The following is a 15,360-nucleotide window of genomic DNA, read 5'->3' on the forward strand; positions in this document are numbered from 1 at the left end:
AGGGAAGCCTGGGGCAATTTCTTTCCCCAGGCCCTGCCCCCGCCCCCTCCCCCTTGACCCCCAGCTCAATTGAGGATTCTCTTCAGACAAACTGACCAAACAATCTTTTATTCAAAGACCACAGACAGAGCAAGCCGGTGGGGGTGGGCTGGAGCTGGGAGACTCCTCTCTCTCTGGACAGCCCCGTCCTGCCTTTGGGCAGAGCAGCCGGGTCGCCCATGCTCCTGCCTTGAATCTGGCCGGGGAGCACAGTGGGGGGGGCCCCCTCTCCAGCTCCCCTCTAGGCTTCCAGAAGCTTCCCGAGAAACCGGAGATTGAGGATCTTGAGCTGCTCATCCAGGTCCATCCGCACGATGCCATCTTCCCCATCGATACTCAGCAGGTCCCCTGTGGCCTCCCGGTCCTCTCCTAAGATCACCTTCACCTGGAGAAGAGAATCAGGGGGCTAGATCCTACCTCCATCTAGGAGACTGGGGGGGGGGGGCACAGCTTCTTCTGTGGCTCCTCCCTCTGCCTCATGCTCATCCCAGGAGTTCTGCCCCTCTCCCCGCCCCCCATCCCTGTCCCTCTCTCCAGGATGCCCTCACCTTGTTGTTCTTGGTAGGAGTGATGGGCTCAAGGTGTTCACTGGAGATGCTGACGACCTTCTCACTGTCTTTCAGATACACAGAGCACATGCCTCCCTAGAGGTAAAAATAACACGCATCCAGCAATCAGGCCCCACACTAGGACCCACATCTCTAAGCTTCTAAAACTCACCCCCCTACACTCGGAGAGCTCAGTGCCACCCTGTTCAGTTCAAGTCATCTGACTCCCACCCACACCCCACACCCCACACCCCCCAGCCCTCAGGCCTAACTTCTGAGAGCCAAGCTGCCCACCCCGCTTCAGAACGGAGAAGCTCTAAACTAGATGGGAAGGTGACCTAGCAGAGCCCCGCCCCTCCCCTCCCCAAGGAGTGCCTGTGTCTCCTCAGGTGTAGACCCGGGGTTACTTCACCTTCCACACACATGCCCTACTTACCGTGACACTTCGGATGACTCCTGTCTGTCCAATCACCTGGCTATCCAAGTACGTGTCTCGAACCTTCACCTGGATGTCTGTGGTCACCCAGTCACTGGAGTTCTGCTCAATACCAGAGCCTGGTGTGTGAGGGTTGTAGCCACCAGGGGATGGCGCCCCTGGGGTCATTGGACTATAGCCCACTGGACTAGGGCTAGGACTAGCCTAGAATTCGAAAAGAAAGGAGGGTCCTAGCCAGTTAGTTCATCTATGGACATCATTCAATTCAATAAACGCTAATTAAGCAGCACTGACTGTGTGCCAGGCCTACCCCTGTGCTAAGCACTGGGGACATGTTTCTGCTCCAGGCCTTGTCTCTTCCCCAGACCAAAAGCCAGGAGCTCTCTGTCCCCCCACCCCCCGCCAATTTCCTCGCCCTCCCCCCCAAAGATCTCAGGTCAGCACCTGGTAAGCCATGGGTGAGGGTGTGGGGTGGTAGCTGGCCGGCGAATGGGTATTCTGGTAGCCAGCAGGACTTGGCGCCACCTGGTGGTAACTCTGGGGGCTGGGCTGGTAGGAGCCTTGTGGTGAGGGGGCCGCGTAGGGTGAAAACTGGTCCGTGTTGTACCTGGGGAGAGGCCAGGGCACATAAGGGCAGAAGGAACCTTATCAAAGCTGGTTCTCCAAGGGCAGGGAATCCAGCTGGGGCACCGAGCCCCTGGGGGAAGAGGGGGTGGGCAACAAACAGCTGGCTCAGTCTCCTTTCATTTGTAAGGTAAGGTAAGGGCCTTGGTCAGCCTGACCTCTAGACCCCCTTAGCCCAGGGGCTTCAGGCTCAACTAGAAATGGAGAAGCCCTTTGGTCCTGGGTGAGGACACCTTAGCCTCCTCAGCTCTGAAGTGGAATGCCATCCGTGCTTTATCGTATCTTCACGTGTGTCCTTAAACAAGGCCTAAAAGCACTTTAATCTGGTTTGGGCTGCGCTCGGGACACCCCTGCCTTACACCTCCATCAGTCCAGGGAGAAGATGCCTGGAGAAGGGCCAGGAAAGCTTAGGACAAGGAGGGGGAGGCACCTGAGGTAAGTGATTCCAGGGGATGGGACGGAGGAGCTGGAGATTTGGAAGCAGCAGCAAAGGGGGGTGACCCCTCCATCACTTACATAGCGGGGGTTCCAGGAGTCTGGGGGTTGTACTGCGCATTGACCTGTGGGGATGAGGGGTCAGGATAGCCTGGTGTCTGGGGGTTGGGCGTCCCACCGTAGGCCTGCGGGGATGGGGTGGGCTCATCGTCAAAGGCGTACTCGTACTCTTCCTCTGCCCTGCATGGGAAGAAAAAGTGTGGTTGGTAGGGACAATCATTTTTGCCCCTAATTCGTGCCCACTGCAGTTCCATTTCACCCCTCGACATGGCTGGGGAGTGGCCTTCTTCCTTACCTCGATGGCGTGTTGGGGTTGTTGGGGTCCCAGGCACCACTCTGGGCTGGGGTACGGCTGCCATCGTGAAGGGGCGTCTGGGAACCATAATGTGGAGTGCGGCTGCCTGCAAGGGAGGGGGGAAAGGTCCGTCAGCTCTTCCCCACCCCCACTTTGTCTGAGTCAGCCTCAAGGGCTGCACTCATCACACTCTCTCAGGTGCTCGCAAGCACCCCACCACCACACTCACACATCCCGACCCCTCCCTCTGTCTCTCCCTTTTCCTCAGTCCTACGATAGCCCAGGAGGAGGAAACTCACCATCGTGCAGAGGGGTCTGTGAACTGTACATGGGGGTGCGGGAGCCTTGGACATACATGGGCGTCTGAGAGCCATACATTGGGGTACGTCCGTAGGCTGAGGTCATGCCCCCTGGACGTCTGGAGCCACTGTGGACAAACACGGGAGGGCAGAGTGAGAAGAAGAGATGGGCAGTGGATGGACAAAGCGTACAAGCCCAGAACAGTGAGGCACCACCGACTCCTCCCAGCCCCAGAAAACCTTCCCCTCCTACGGACACTGTGGTGAGCCGCTGGCGATCCACAGAAATGGTCTGGCAGGTCGAGTGAAGCTCTACACGGGCCGTGGACTCGGTGGCATCCTTCACTACCCCAATATAGCCTGGGCAAGAAAGGAACAGGAAGGGTTGGGGGCTGTTCATGCTCTGCATCTCCAAGAGCCCCCTCAACAGCAGCAGAGACTCACCTTTGTAGGGACCCTGAGAGATGCGCACTGTCTGTCCGATGAGGTCGTTATCTCTCCGGCCACGGCCACGGCTCATACCACCACCCCCTGCACTCCCGAAGCCTCCCCGCTGACCTAAAAGAGCAGGATGACAGGAGGGGAGAGGTCAGGAATGTGGGAGACCCCGAGCAACTGCCTTCCTGACACATCTCTCTTTAATACAATGTTCTCGTCCACACCTGGTCCCAAGCCCCTTCCCTAGTTTCTGTTTGGTCTGAATCTCCTTCCTGGATTCTCCCCTAACTCCCCTGCTCACCTCCAGCACTAGGGTGCATGGGGCTGCTGATTCGAGGGCTCATCGGGGCAAAGCCCCCCACAGTGAAGTTTGTGACATCTCGAGGCTGGGGAAGATGAGAGGGCAGGAGGCAATGAGGATACAGGGTGCCCCAGCCCTGCCTTCCTCCCCGACCTCACCCACCCCCAAAGGCGCTGCACTTTAAAGAGCTCTATGAAATGCAGGCTATCATTATCACTCCTCAGAGATGGTCTCCTTGACCCCCAAGGCCAGCCTGGCCCTCAGCCCAACCTACTTTGGAGCCCCCAGCCAACACCAGGTGGCGGGTCTTGCAGACAAACATGCCACCATTTTCCACCAGCTTCTTGCAGTGAAGAAATGCAAATCCTCGGAAGAGATGCCTAATCTCTCCCTCTCTGCCCTAAGAAGGAGAAAGCCACCGTGAATGTACCCCTGGGTCCCACTCTGCTCCCTGAGCTTTCTGCCCCCTGCCCCCCACCCAATCATCTCGGCCCAAGCCCCTGCTTCCCTCAGGAGTCCTTACCGAATGGGGACCGTCAATGACCTTCACGATGTCCTTGACGTGAATGTTGTTCTGTTCCGAATCCAAGGCCACGGCAAAGCGGTTGTCCTTCTTCCGAGTCACTGCCTGATGCCGAACTGTAACCACCTTCCCATACATGTTCAGGACCTACACGGGCCAGAGAATCAGGGTGAGCCCCCCAAAGCCACACCCCTATGTCTACCGTCCTGCCTGCCTGCCCTCACCCACCTGGAAGGTCTCTCGCTCCAGTCGAACGATGACTCCCACAGTCTGGGGGTCCAGCTGCACCAGCTCACCCCACTCGTGCTGGCCCCCAACATCCACCCCCGATGCTGTCTCTGAACAGAGCTGCAGGTCCCTAGGGAGTACTTTCAGCTGTGGAGGGAGAGAAGGGAGAAGAAGGGAGATGAAGAGGAGACGACGCTTGCCAGGGATGCTCACTGTGCCGTACCCCAGCACATCCCCTACCTCGTGCATGGTGAGGTCAGAGAAGAGGATCACAAAGTTCTCTTCGACGCGCACAATGAGGCCCGTGTCGCCCTCGAAGCGCCCGGCAATCACTTTCACATGGTCCCCCATCTTGAAGTATTTCCGCAGCTCCTGGGCCGGGAACTCGAGCATGTCCTGGGAGAGTTGGCAAAAGGCTCATGAGGGTCTCCATTCTCTCCCCCAGGAGCCTCCCCCCACCAGCCCTCAGCACCCCAGGAGACAGAAGCCCACCTTCAGGTCCTCATGCTTGGGCATAATGGTGATCTTGTTGCCATCCACACTCAGGATCTTGCCCTGAAGGTTGATCAGCTCACCTTCGCACACTTCCACATTGTCCCCGGGCTGGAAGTTGTGTTCACGTTCCTTCCCTAGAGGGAAGGAGAAGGGGGCATAAAGGAAGCAGAGGAAGCCAGGGGTGCCCAATGCTGCAGAGGGCTGGGGGCGAGACTCGTACCTGTGCTCTCAGTCACCACCTCGAGGTCGATTCCCTCTGGCTGGTCCTCAAATTTTTCCAGCTCTGACAGTGTGGGCTTCACACCCTCTGTGATCTAGGGAGGAGAAAGAAAATGTCCATGAGCAGAGTACAACCTAGCCCTCCCCGGGGAGACAGCAAGAGGGGGGTCTCCCCCAACAAAAGATGACAGTGGGCAAGCCTGTGACCCCGCGTACTCTCTCGAATCCTTTCTGGGCAAAGGTAGCCTTTCTTCCTCACAGCTACCAGATGAGACGCTGTCCACAGGAAGAAGGCTGAGTGCCTAGAAACCGTTCCTTGACTTGGGCAGGTGACTGGGGTTTGGGGGAAGCGGAGAGTGCAAATTTGGGTGAAAAATGAGGTTTTTCAAAGGTCAGCGAGTGGGCCTCAGCAATCAAACTGTGGTTTGGAATATTCTGGGTAAGAAGGAGGTATATTAATTTAGGTGTGAGCTCCTTGGCACAAGTTTTTGCCTTTCTCTGCATCCACAGGAAGGAGTCCAGTGCCTGACATACAAGAGGTGCTTGCTAAGGGTTAGCAGGCTAACCCAACCAAGGAAAACTGGTTAGAGCCAAGTGGAGCAAGTGCTCACTGCCGCTGTTCTGCCAAGAAGCAGCATAGTCTCCCAAGGTCCCACGGCACCCTGGGCACAAAGGGCAAGTGCTGCACAAGCAAACTCCCAAGGCCCAGGAAGCAGTCCTAGAAGCTCGAAGCCCCGGGGCTCAAGCAAGTCATGCCTGAGACAGGGCCCAGCTCTGAGGGAGGAAGAAGGCCCAGACAGGCGGCCGGCCAGCCAGGAACACTTGTGACAGACACTCACCACCGCTGACATGGCGAAGCTTTTGAAGAGGAAGCCTTTCCGGCTGTAGCGGTTCCCCTCAAAGATCAGGAAATCTCCATCGGAGGCAACGTCTCCTCCCAGGGAACTAGAGTGAGCAAACGAGAGGACAGAGGCTGAGGGGACAGGGAGGAGGACAAGCTCCCCAGAGCACTGCAGGCTCTGAAAAATGGGGAGCAGAACAATCCCCACTGAGGGGAGGAATGAGATTACAGGAACATGAGCAAGAAAAGCAGCCCAGGGAGGCTGCCCATGAGGCCACCTGTGAGCCTCCCTCCCACAGGCCCCAAGCCAGAGCCTTTCCCCACATGAAGCTGCTTCAGCTTCTCTGGGCGAGCACCCCACTCCAGCCCTGGCTCCCTCCTAGGCTGGAAGGTTCTCCGAAGACTCAGCTATATCTTGTCTCTCACGACTTCCCGAGATGTTTCTACTCACTGTCCCACACAATCTGGCCTGAGCACGTGGGGCTGAGCCCACGTGGGGCAGGCGGACGATGAAGGAAACATTCAGTGAGTGTTGTCTAAGTCTAAACTGGGCTGCCCCATCCCGGGAGTTCTTCAAGCAGAGCACGTCCCACAGGAAGAGTCCTTAGCCTGGGGGCCGTGACGCTAGCTAACGTCTCTGGGGTTCCTGTGCTCCCACTCTGGTCTGTGCACTTCAAGACCGCTCCACAGCCTGCCCCGGACTGACCGCCTAAGGGTCCCAGATACAAAACAAGTGAAGAACCCTGAGCCATAAGACATTCTCAGGCAGCTACAGGCCAGGGCAGTAAGAGCTCCCACAACCTACATCAGTCACGGGAATGACTGGCCTACACTAGGTCACAGCGGGGGTCTAGGGCGGGGTGGGGCGGAGCAGCAGGGGGTCAAGGAGGAGGCAGGGGTCCCACAATCAGTCCCAGAGGGTGAATTTTACCGAATCTTTTCAGCATCAAACAGTCGCTGTGGGGGTCTCTTAAACTTCTTCCTCTTAGCAAACCAGTCTTTCTGTGAGGATGAGGGAAAGGGTCATGACTATCGATGCTGACTGCAGGGAAACCTTGGGGCCGAGCCCCCTGGCTCCCGTTCTCCCTCCCTCCAGCACGTCTCCCTACCAGGCTCATTCGGGCTTTGATGCGGTCGTAGTCAATTCGAGGAATCATCTTGAGGGAGATGGTATTCTGGCTGGGCTCAACATAATCCACCTGAAGGGATGGGGAGAAATGACCAAGGACATAGCCAGGGCTGGCTTCTGAGCCCAACTGACACCCTCCCTTCTGTTTTATTGTTTTTTTATTTATTTTGTTAAATATTTTCCTATTACTTTTTTTTTTTTTTTGGTGGGGCAATGGGGGTTAAGTGACTTGCCCAGGGTCACACAGCCAGTAAGTGTCTAAGGTCGGATTTGAACTCAGGAACTCCTGAATCCAGGGCCGGTGCTTTATCCACTGCGCCACCTAGCCGCCCCCTTTTTTGTTTTTTGTTTTGTTTTGGTTTTTTGTCGGGGCAATGGGGTTTAAGTGACTTGCCCAGGGTCACACAGCTAGTAAGTGTCAAGTGTCTAAGGCAGAGTTTGAACTCAGGTACTCCTGAATCCAGGGCCAGTGCTTTATCCACTGAGCCATCTAGCCGCCCCTGACACCCTCCCTTCTGGACTTCGTGCCTCCAATGCCCAAGAGCTATGTGACCCTGGGCAAGTCTCTCCTGTGTGAGCCTCAGTTTCCTAATCTGTCAAATGTGCTCATTAGGCCTACACTACCCGCCTCGCAGGTTGTTCCAGAACCCAAAGGAGATGATGGAGTCCCACAAGACCAAAAGAGCTCCGTCTTGAAGTCAGTAATTGACCCAAGGCATAAGGTGGAGTTCAGATAAGGCCACCATTTGTGTGTGTGCTGTTCCTCGCTCTTACCCATCCCTCGTGTGCACACACACCAGCCGAGCATAAGGCCACCATTTGTGTGTGTGCTGTTCCTCGCTCTTACCCATCCCTCGTGTGCACACACACACACACACCAGCCAAGCATAAGGTCACCATTTTTCATTGTCTTTGCACACCCAACACCTGGCACAGGGTCGTGCCCACAGGAGATATTTAATATGTCTTTGCTCAATGTAATGGATACAAATGCAAGTCTTCTGACTGCACCAAACCACCGTGCCCACCCACCCGGGGAGTGGGGCTCCCAGGGTAGTCCCTCCCCAGCCTCAGGTACCTGGGCAATGTCATCCTTGTAGATGCCCCTCTTGAGGCGAACCCAGGACTTGGGCTTGAGATTGGTGACCTCCTTGACCACCTTGAGCACATCTGTCATTTCCTTGATGGGCACCATCTGCTGGTTCCAGTAGCCCAGGCGAAGGTTGCCCACCCCCTCAATGGCCTGCTTCACATGGGTCTGCTTATAGGCTTCCACATAGATGTAACCCTTGACATGTTCTGGGGCCACTACTGACTTGATCTGCAACGGCTGTGAGAAAATGTGGCGGGCAGATGCCGCCATCTCTGGTCAGGACCCCAGGAGCAAGCTGTCCCAGCCTGCCCTTGCCAGGGGACCCCTACAAGGATCATCCCCTCCCCATCTCTCAGCCTGGTGTCTCCCTCAATCTAGATATTTACTCAAGGCCCCCTTCAGCTCGGAGAGCTACAAAATAACCAATAATTCTAGGTAATCATCAGCCTCAGGCTTTGCATCCCCTGGGTGCCTGAGCACAAGGTGGGCACTCAGGAAACATGCCTGCCCTCTGGCAAGCCAGGCTTGAATAAGCTGCCAGAAGAGAGGACACCAGCCCTGTTGGTCTGATAGCCAGAAAGAACGTGTTCTTGGGCAAAAACAGCCTCTCGACATTGAACAAGTTGTGCTCGTCACATAACAGAACTGAGTTAGGGGCTGCAAAGGGCCTTCCCCTAAGTGCAGGAGATGGGCGTCACCCCTCAAAGCCTAATCATTTGCTATCACCCATAACCTGGGAGGAAAGTCACAGGTGGCCTTCTGGGAGCAGCCACACTGCCTGTGCCCCAGTCCAGCTTCCATCTATACCCACATTCCCCCCACTTTGGGGGTAGGTGGAGCTGGCCCACTGACCACCTCACCCCTATGACCAACCTTCCCCTCCCAGCCTCCCCAGAAACCACCACCTACCGTGTCTGTGAACTGGTAGGCAATGAACTTCCTCATGAGGGCGATTGCTGTTGCTCGTTCTTCCCCAATCTGGGCAAGAAAGACAGTCCGGGGTGAGACGAGGTGGATGAATAAATAGGCCTTCCCCCATCCCTGAATCCCATTTCCCAAGCCAAGAGACTCACCTTACATTTCACGGTCCACAGATTGGGGTCCCTGAGAAAAGAAAGTAACAGAGACATTATTGGGATCCCTCCCCCAAAGCTTGCTCCACCACATCCCCAGGCAGAAATCTATACCCACAGCTCCGCCCGTCCTTTCCCACATGCGCCCAGCTCCAAGGTCATCATCACTCCTTCTTGACTTTCCCACGACTACCCCCTATGCTGGGGACTTCCAGCCAACAATACATTTTGGGGGCCCTCCGAGTCCCAAGATAAGCATACCAGAGGTCACACCTCACATGGCTGAGAGCCTCCCAGCCTCTCCAGCTGGCTTCTCTTTTGGGGCTGCATGTGTCCCCAGCTGAGAACCCTGGGATCCCCTTCACCCCATCCCCTCCTCCAACCCAACGTACTTGACTCCAGGCAGCAGCTGCTGTTGAGTGATGTCATCTGAGAGCTCGTCAGACCCCCCATACACACTGTGAGGAGAGGGGAGAGATCGAACTTGAATGATGCCCAAGTGCCAGCCCACCCCCGACGTCCGGCCCCCTAGCCTTGGCGCGCTTACGTTTCTCCCACAGATGACTTAGCGTATTTCTTCATATAATACTCGCCCAGTTCCTCCTCCCGCTGATCCCTGTGATGGAAAAGGGGGAGAAGCAAGTGTCACACACAGATTCGCAGGGTTCAGACTAGCTGAAAGGGGGCTTGGAAATCATTAATAGCTACATTTTACAGATAAGGAAACTGAGAGTTGGAGACATCAAGTGAGCTGCCAAGGTCACCCAGGGAATGGGTAGCAAAGCTGAGACCTGGCTCCAAAGTCTGCCCTCCTCACCCCAGGGCTGTGATCCCCACCCCCAGGACTGTTACCTCCAGAGATTTTGGAGGCGTCGGGCCCCAGAGCGGTCCTCATCCAGAACAACATTGTCGATGTTGGATGCTGCAACAAAGACGAAAAGTCAGTGTGACAGAAAGGCAGAAGGATGGTGGCAGTGAGGGAGCCCAGGAACAGGGAGAGATGGGGCAGAACTACCAGCATCCCAGGCAAAGGAACACTGAGCTCAGCTGTGGGAAGGAGATGGGCAAAGGACAGAGACTCCGATGGGGGGAAGGGGCAGAGAAAACCTGGAAGATAATCAAGGCTAAAAAGTGTCTCTGCCCCTGCCTGGAGCCTCGCCAACCCCAATCTCTAGCCCGTGGGTGCCTAGAGAAAATGCTCACAGACTAACTAGCTAGACCTCAGTTATTATATACAACCCTCAATAAATACGCACAGAAGCACCCAGAGCCCTAAAAAGCAAAGAGACCTTTCCCCATCAATGATGAGTCCCAGCCCAGGACAGAGAACTCTCCTCCCTCCCTCCCCTGCCAGGAGGAGGCTGCACTGAAGGGCAGGACAGCAGCAAGGAGAAGGGTTGGGGGTAAAAACACCCCTGACTCTTACCTTCAATCTCTTCTACTCGGAGGAGGTGGTGGTGGTGGTGGTGGAGGTGGTGGTGGTGGTGGTGGTGGTGGTGGTGGAGGGCGTGAGCAGACACAGTATGAGCCAAATTATATCAGCAAAATCAACCAAGGTAGGGTGGGATCGGGCCAGGGAAGGGATCAAGAATAATGGGTAAAGGAACATAGGAAGGACAAAATCAAAATTGAAGGCGAGGCACAGGGAAAAGCCGGAATGTATGGATTGCACAGCACAAAAAAACGGGAGGAGGGGCTTTGGGGGGGGGCCACTTGGGGTGGGCCAAAGGGCATAGATAGAGAAGAGAACCCTGAGAGGGCAGGGATCCAAGCCCCCCTACTCCCCAAATGACACCTCCCAAAGACCCCCAATACACCTCCCTCCCTAAGCCCCCCCAACTCATGTGCCTAAAATAAAAGGGTACAGATCTGTTCTCTCAGGTAGCAACACAAAGAAGCCAGGTGACAAAGGAGGGGGATGCAGGACAGGAGGGGAGATCCCCCTCCCCATAAAGGAACCTATCTCAGAAGCTCAGATACCAGCCTTCCCTCCCCCCCCCCTTTCCCTTCTTCCTCAACCCTGTCCAGGTTAGTAGAGGTCGGCTCACGATCCCCCAGCCCACAGAGCAGACCCTGTCCTTGGCTAAACCCCAATCCTGAGGGCTTCCCAGACCCTCCAAGGCCCAGGCAGAGCTGGGATAACACAGGAGGCCGGCCTCTTTTCCCACTTACCTTTTTCTAGAATGTCCTCAGCTCCATCTTCCCACTGGTCTTCATCTTCATACTCATCGTCCACATCTGAAAAGACCCCAGAAGGCAAGGGACTGAGATGGGGGTGTCATGGGGATGAGGGGCAGACCTGGCACAACCAAACATCTTTCTTCTGATCCTGAGTCCTTCCAGCACAAGACTTCTGAACAGTTCTCATGCTAGGGACCCCTCAGGCAGTCTGGTGAAACCAGTGTTTTTAGTGTCAAATGCATAAAATAAAAGATATAAACTTAGCAAGAAAACCAGTTATACTGGAATACAATTATCAAATATTTTAAAAAACAAGTTCAGGGGGTAGCTAGGTGATGCAGTGGATAAAGCACCAGCCCTGGATTCAGAAGGACCTGAGTTCAAATTTGGCCTCAGACACTTGACACTAGCTATGTGACCCTGGGCAAGTCACTTAACCTTCATTGCCCCACAAAACAAAACAAAACAAAACAAAACAAAACCACAAGTTCATACAGCCCAAATCAAAACCTCTGCTTTGGAAAAAGGGGTAGGGAAAATGACCCAGAGAGATCCCAGTTCTTGGGGGTGTCCATAGAACTCATCTTCCCAAAATGATACCCCTACTCCCAAAATTCAACATTTTCCAGGTTCATGGCAGGAAGCCAAGAGAGACCAAAGGGCAAGCATTCTCCCTTGCTCCTCGACTCACCGGCTTCATCCAGGATGAAACCCCCATGTCTTGGTTTTTTGGGGGGACGGTCATCATCTTCTTCCTCTTCCTCTTCATCATACTCCTCCTCTTCCTCCTCTTCCTCCTCCTCCTCAGGCTCTTCTTCCTTTTCACTGCCGGCCACACTCCGTCTCTCCTCCTCTACCTGCTGGAAGGATGGAGGTGATGGTTGGGAAGCCGAGAGAAAAGAACTCCCCGTGATGACCATCTCTACTTTTCAGAGCGACCTCAGTGAAGGTGAAGAGGTTCACACCTCTTGGAGTGAACAACGTAGCTAAGATTCACAGAACTTCAGAGATGAAAGTCTTCAGAAAGCACTGGGGCCAACCTCTTCATTTTACACTCAAAGAGTGTGAGTCCCAAAGGGGCAGTGATTTGTCCAAGGTCCCACTGTGAGTAAGGACCAAACTGACCCTCAAGTCAAACCCCATAGCCCATCTCTAAATGAGCTCTTCAATGCCCCCAGGGGGTGGCCATCCCAAGTCTATAAAGCCAAGCTGGGGCATAAGTCCCTCCCTAGTGACACTGATGCCCCCATCACTAGGGTTCGCCTTCACCTCCTGCACCAGCTACAGGACAGACAATGCCGAGTGTGCTCAGACCTGAGGATTGGGCAGCGGGGCTGGTGGACTAGAGAGGGAAACGGGTCTGGGATTTTCTGGGTGTGAAGGCACCAAGGACCCGGATGAGAAGCAGAGGCATCCAGAAGCCAGCAGAGGGTGCCAGAGAGATAGTTCTGAGGCTGCCCTGGGAAGAGTGGAGTCCTGCCCGGCGCTGCCACCCCCCCCCCCAGCACCACACCTGCCCAGTCAGATCCCCCCCCCCCAGCACTCACCTCAACCTCCTCACTGCTGTGTTCACTGTCCTCCTCCTCCTCCTCAGAAAAGTTGCTGTCGTCACTGTCGGACATCTTCTAGATCTTTAGGTCAGACTGAACGGAGGAGATGGGATGTGAGTCAGGGCCAAGGGCTCCCTGCCCCCCCCAATCAGGCACAAGACAAAGGATCCCCCAGTGGCCTCATCTCTATAACACCAAGAGCGTTTGCTCCATCCCTGCCAAGTCCCACTTCAAATGCTGTTCAGAAGCTGCTCACCCAAGAACCCAAGAACCCTCCCTCCAGACACACAAAGGGACCTCAGCCCCCCCCCCCAAGATACACTCTGAGTGTGCACACACAGCCCCCTCTCCTCCAGCCCTGATCAATGGAACCTTTCTCAAGCACCTGTTATGTGCAGGTGCCTATGTCAGGCCCTGAGAATGCCAACCAAAACAGATAGAATTAAATGGGTCTGGGGAGGGAGGGGCAATTCAGCGTTTACCAAAACAAATACAAAGTAATACACTGGGGAGGGGATGCCAATCAGTAAAGGCCCCACGCTGTGACTTATTTTACAATCCTGCTCCGAAAATACACTGTACTGAATGGATCCCCAAAATGGGGGGGTCATGGTCTGCCAATGGCTGCAAGGAAATTATGACTCAAACTGCGTTTTGACTGGCAGTCTCAGGAGCTCTAGTTTTATCTGAGAGGACACAGGGAACCCAGGGGTGGTGGGCAGGCGGGGGCAGGCCATCTGGGGGATTTTAGGGGTTGACATTTGGCTCCAGTCGGGATGATGCACTTGGGGGACAGGTCAAGGAAAAGGAAGGAGGGGGGGTCTGGGGAGAGGTGGGTCCAGTGCCTCCCCTGCCCTTCCCCCTCAGACACACCCACACACGCCTCTCTGTCTGCCTCCTTCCCTCTCCCCCTCCCCTTAGACTGCCCCAAGGACCCCCTCGACTCCCTCTGACACAAACACACAAACACAAACACCCCTGCTTACCCACTCTTCTTCCCCACAACACACTGTGACACAATCACACTTGCTCACTCACACACTTGCTTTTAAACCTTCAGCTTACAAGTTCACTCTCCAACACAATCCCTTACACACTCACTCTTACAGGCTTACTCTGACACAAACCCCCCCAGACACGCTCACCCTCAAGGGCTCCCCTTGACACACACACACACACACTCTCGGGGGGGTGTCCCCCGTCCCCCTGACACACTCATTCTCACACTCGCCCTCTGGGGGGGCTCCCCCTGACACACATCCTCACACTCGATCTCGGGGGGGTCCCTCTGACACGTTCATCCACACACTCGGGGGGGGGTCCCCCTGACCCGCTCATCCACACACTCTCGGGGGGGGCCCCCGACACACATCCTCACACTCGCCCTTGGGTGGGGGGGGGGGTCCCTCTGACACACATTCTCACGCACTCGTCTTCTCGGCCTCCCGCTATCACACGCGTCCTCACACACCCGCCCTCCCGGGGTCCCCCGACACACTAGCCCTTACATATGCACATGCGCAGGTCCCCTGGGCCCCTCAAGCCTCGGTCCTTACCCCAGGGCGGGTCAGCGACGTTCACTCCCGGGTCCCGCGGATCCAGCTCCGGCTCCGGCGGACGCGACGTCAGACGAAGCAGCGGCGACGGCGACGGCGGTGACGGGGGCGGCTTATCTCTCGAGACTTCGCGAGAACCGGAACCACGACCGCCACCTTGGGAAAGGCAGAGAATGAGACCGACTTCCGGCCGGCCGCCGCCATCTTAGGAGAGGCACAGGAGACCGGACGTGACGCATAGGAAGGAGGCGGGTTAAGACTGGAGGACTAGAGGCGGCAAGGGCTACTGAACGCCCCGGGGGAGGACACGGCCTCCGGAGCGGGATGGGGGGGGGGGGTCGGTGACGTCATAGAAGGGCCAACCCGGGAGGGACGTCCGGGGCCTAAGCTCTGCTCCATACCAGAACCGGAACTGCCCCGTCCTACTGCCCAGATGCGAGCCGCGTCACCCGCCTCCATTTTGGGACAGCCTCTTCCTGGGAGGCTGATTACCTTTCTTGACACGCGTGACGACCTCTCGTGTTTGCCCGCCTGCCGAGGAAAGTAATATCATCCATTTCACCACCACCCCCATTTTACAAAAGAGGAGACTGAGGTCCAGGGACAATAAGTGTGAGTCCGGCAGGGCTTTCCTGTGGCAATCTAGAGTTCTTTCCACTCCTAGCAGCTTCCTCTTTCCAGGCGGCCTCAGTCTCCTAAGGGGTTTCTTGGTTATGCTGTTGACATCTTTTCTAGCAAGCATCGCCCCCACCCCCATGGGAAATGAGTACGGTCAAACAAAACAAAGCCCTGCCTTGTTCATGTCAAAAATGTGTGTCTCTTGGTAGCAAGCTGTATGACCTTGGGCAAGTCACTTAACCCCTATTGCCTTCCCTACCCTCCCCCCTCCCAAAATGTATGTTTCATTCTTCCTCGTCCTAAATTTCCTGTGCTGAGGTTGGTCAGTGTATCAAAGGTATTTGTCTCTCCAAAAATGTTGTTATTGTATGAAGCGTTA

The 15,360-nt window shown here is 55.6% G+C and overlaps 1 protein-coding gene across 6 annotated transcripts; it reads right to left on the reverse strand.

Annotated features, from left to right (window-relative positions):
• Nucleotides 1-92: 92 nt before the first annotated feature.
• On the reverse strand, nucleotides 93-14,495 carry SUPT5H (SPT5 homolog, DSIF elongation factor subunit). 6 transcript variants are annotated; one of them, XM_043994266.1, is made up of 30 exons: nucleotides 14,364-14,495; nucleotides 12,805-12,900; nucleotides 11,949-12,114; nucleotides 11,249-11,314; nucleotides 10,503-10,514; nucleotides 9,929-9,998; nucleotides 9,624-9,692; nucleotides 9,469-9,534; nucleotides 9,077-9,107; nucleotides 8,913-8,981; nucleotides 7,989-8,240; nucleotides 6,891-6,980; nucleotides 6,713-6,783; nucleotides 5,780-5,885; nucleotides 4,942-5,035; nucleotides 4,719-4,855; nucleotides 4,467-4,622; nucleotides 4,227-4,373; nucleotides 3,999-4,145; nucleotides 3,750-3,875; nucleotides 3,476-3,560; nucleotides 3,181-3,294; nucleotides 2,994-3,096; nucleotides 2,737-2,864; nucleotides 2,438-2,543; nucleotides 2,164-2,322; nucleotides 1,468-1,630; nucleotides 1,024-1,227; nucleotides 588-683; nucleotides 93-424 (listed from the first exon to the last, which is right to left on the reverse strand). In XM_043994266.1, the coding sequence occupies exons 2-30, from the start codon at nucleotides 12,877-12,879 to the stop codon at nucleotides 281-283; spliced, it is 3,252 nt and encodes a 1,083-aa protein (XP_043850201.1). In that variant the 5' UTR covers nucleotides 12,880-12,900; nucleotides 14,364-14,495; the 3' UTR covers nucleotides 93-280. The 6 variants fall into 6 exon arrangements, with proteins under 6 accessions (XP_043850201.1, XP_043850199.1, XP_043850202.1 ...); XM_043994264.1 differs by having other exon boundaries at nucleotides 11,949-12,117; XM_043994267.1 differs by having other exon boundaries at nucleotides 14,316-14,436.
• Between the last annotated feature and the right edge of the window lie 865 nt (nucleotides 14,496-15,360).

This window comes from Dromiciops gliroides, chromosome 3, assembly GCF_019393635.1.
Source record: "Dromiciops gliroides isolate mDroGli1 chromosome 3, mDroGli1.pri, whole genome shotgun sequence".
In the NCBI taxonomy this organism is placed as follows: Eukaryota; Metazoa; Chordata; class Mammalia; order Microbiotheria; family Microbiotheriidae; genus Dromiciops; species Dromiciops gliroides.

Excerpts from the sequence above, each read along its gene's own strand:
- SUPT5H (XM_043994264.1), bottom strand. The coding sequence starts at position 12,879 with ATGTCCGACAGTGACGACAGCAACTTTTCTGAGGAGGAGGAGGAGGAC. Across the intron at positions 4,856-4,941 it reads GGTGGTGACTGAGAGCACAG|GGAAGGAACGTGAACACAAC; the intron begins GTACGAGTCTCG and ends CCTTCCCTCTAG. Across the intron at positions 2,865-2,993 it reads CGCCAGCGGCTCACCACAGT|TGGCTCCAGACGTCCAGGGG; the intron begins GTCCGTAGGAGG and ends GTTTGTCCACAG.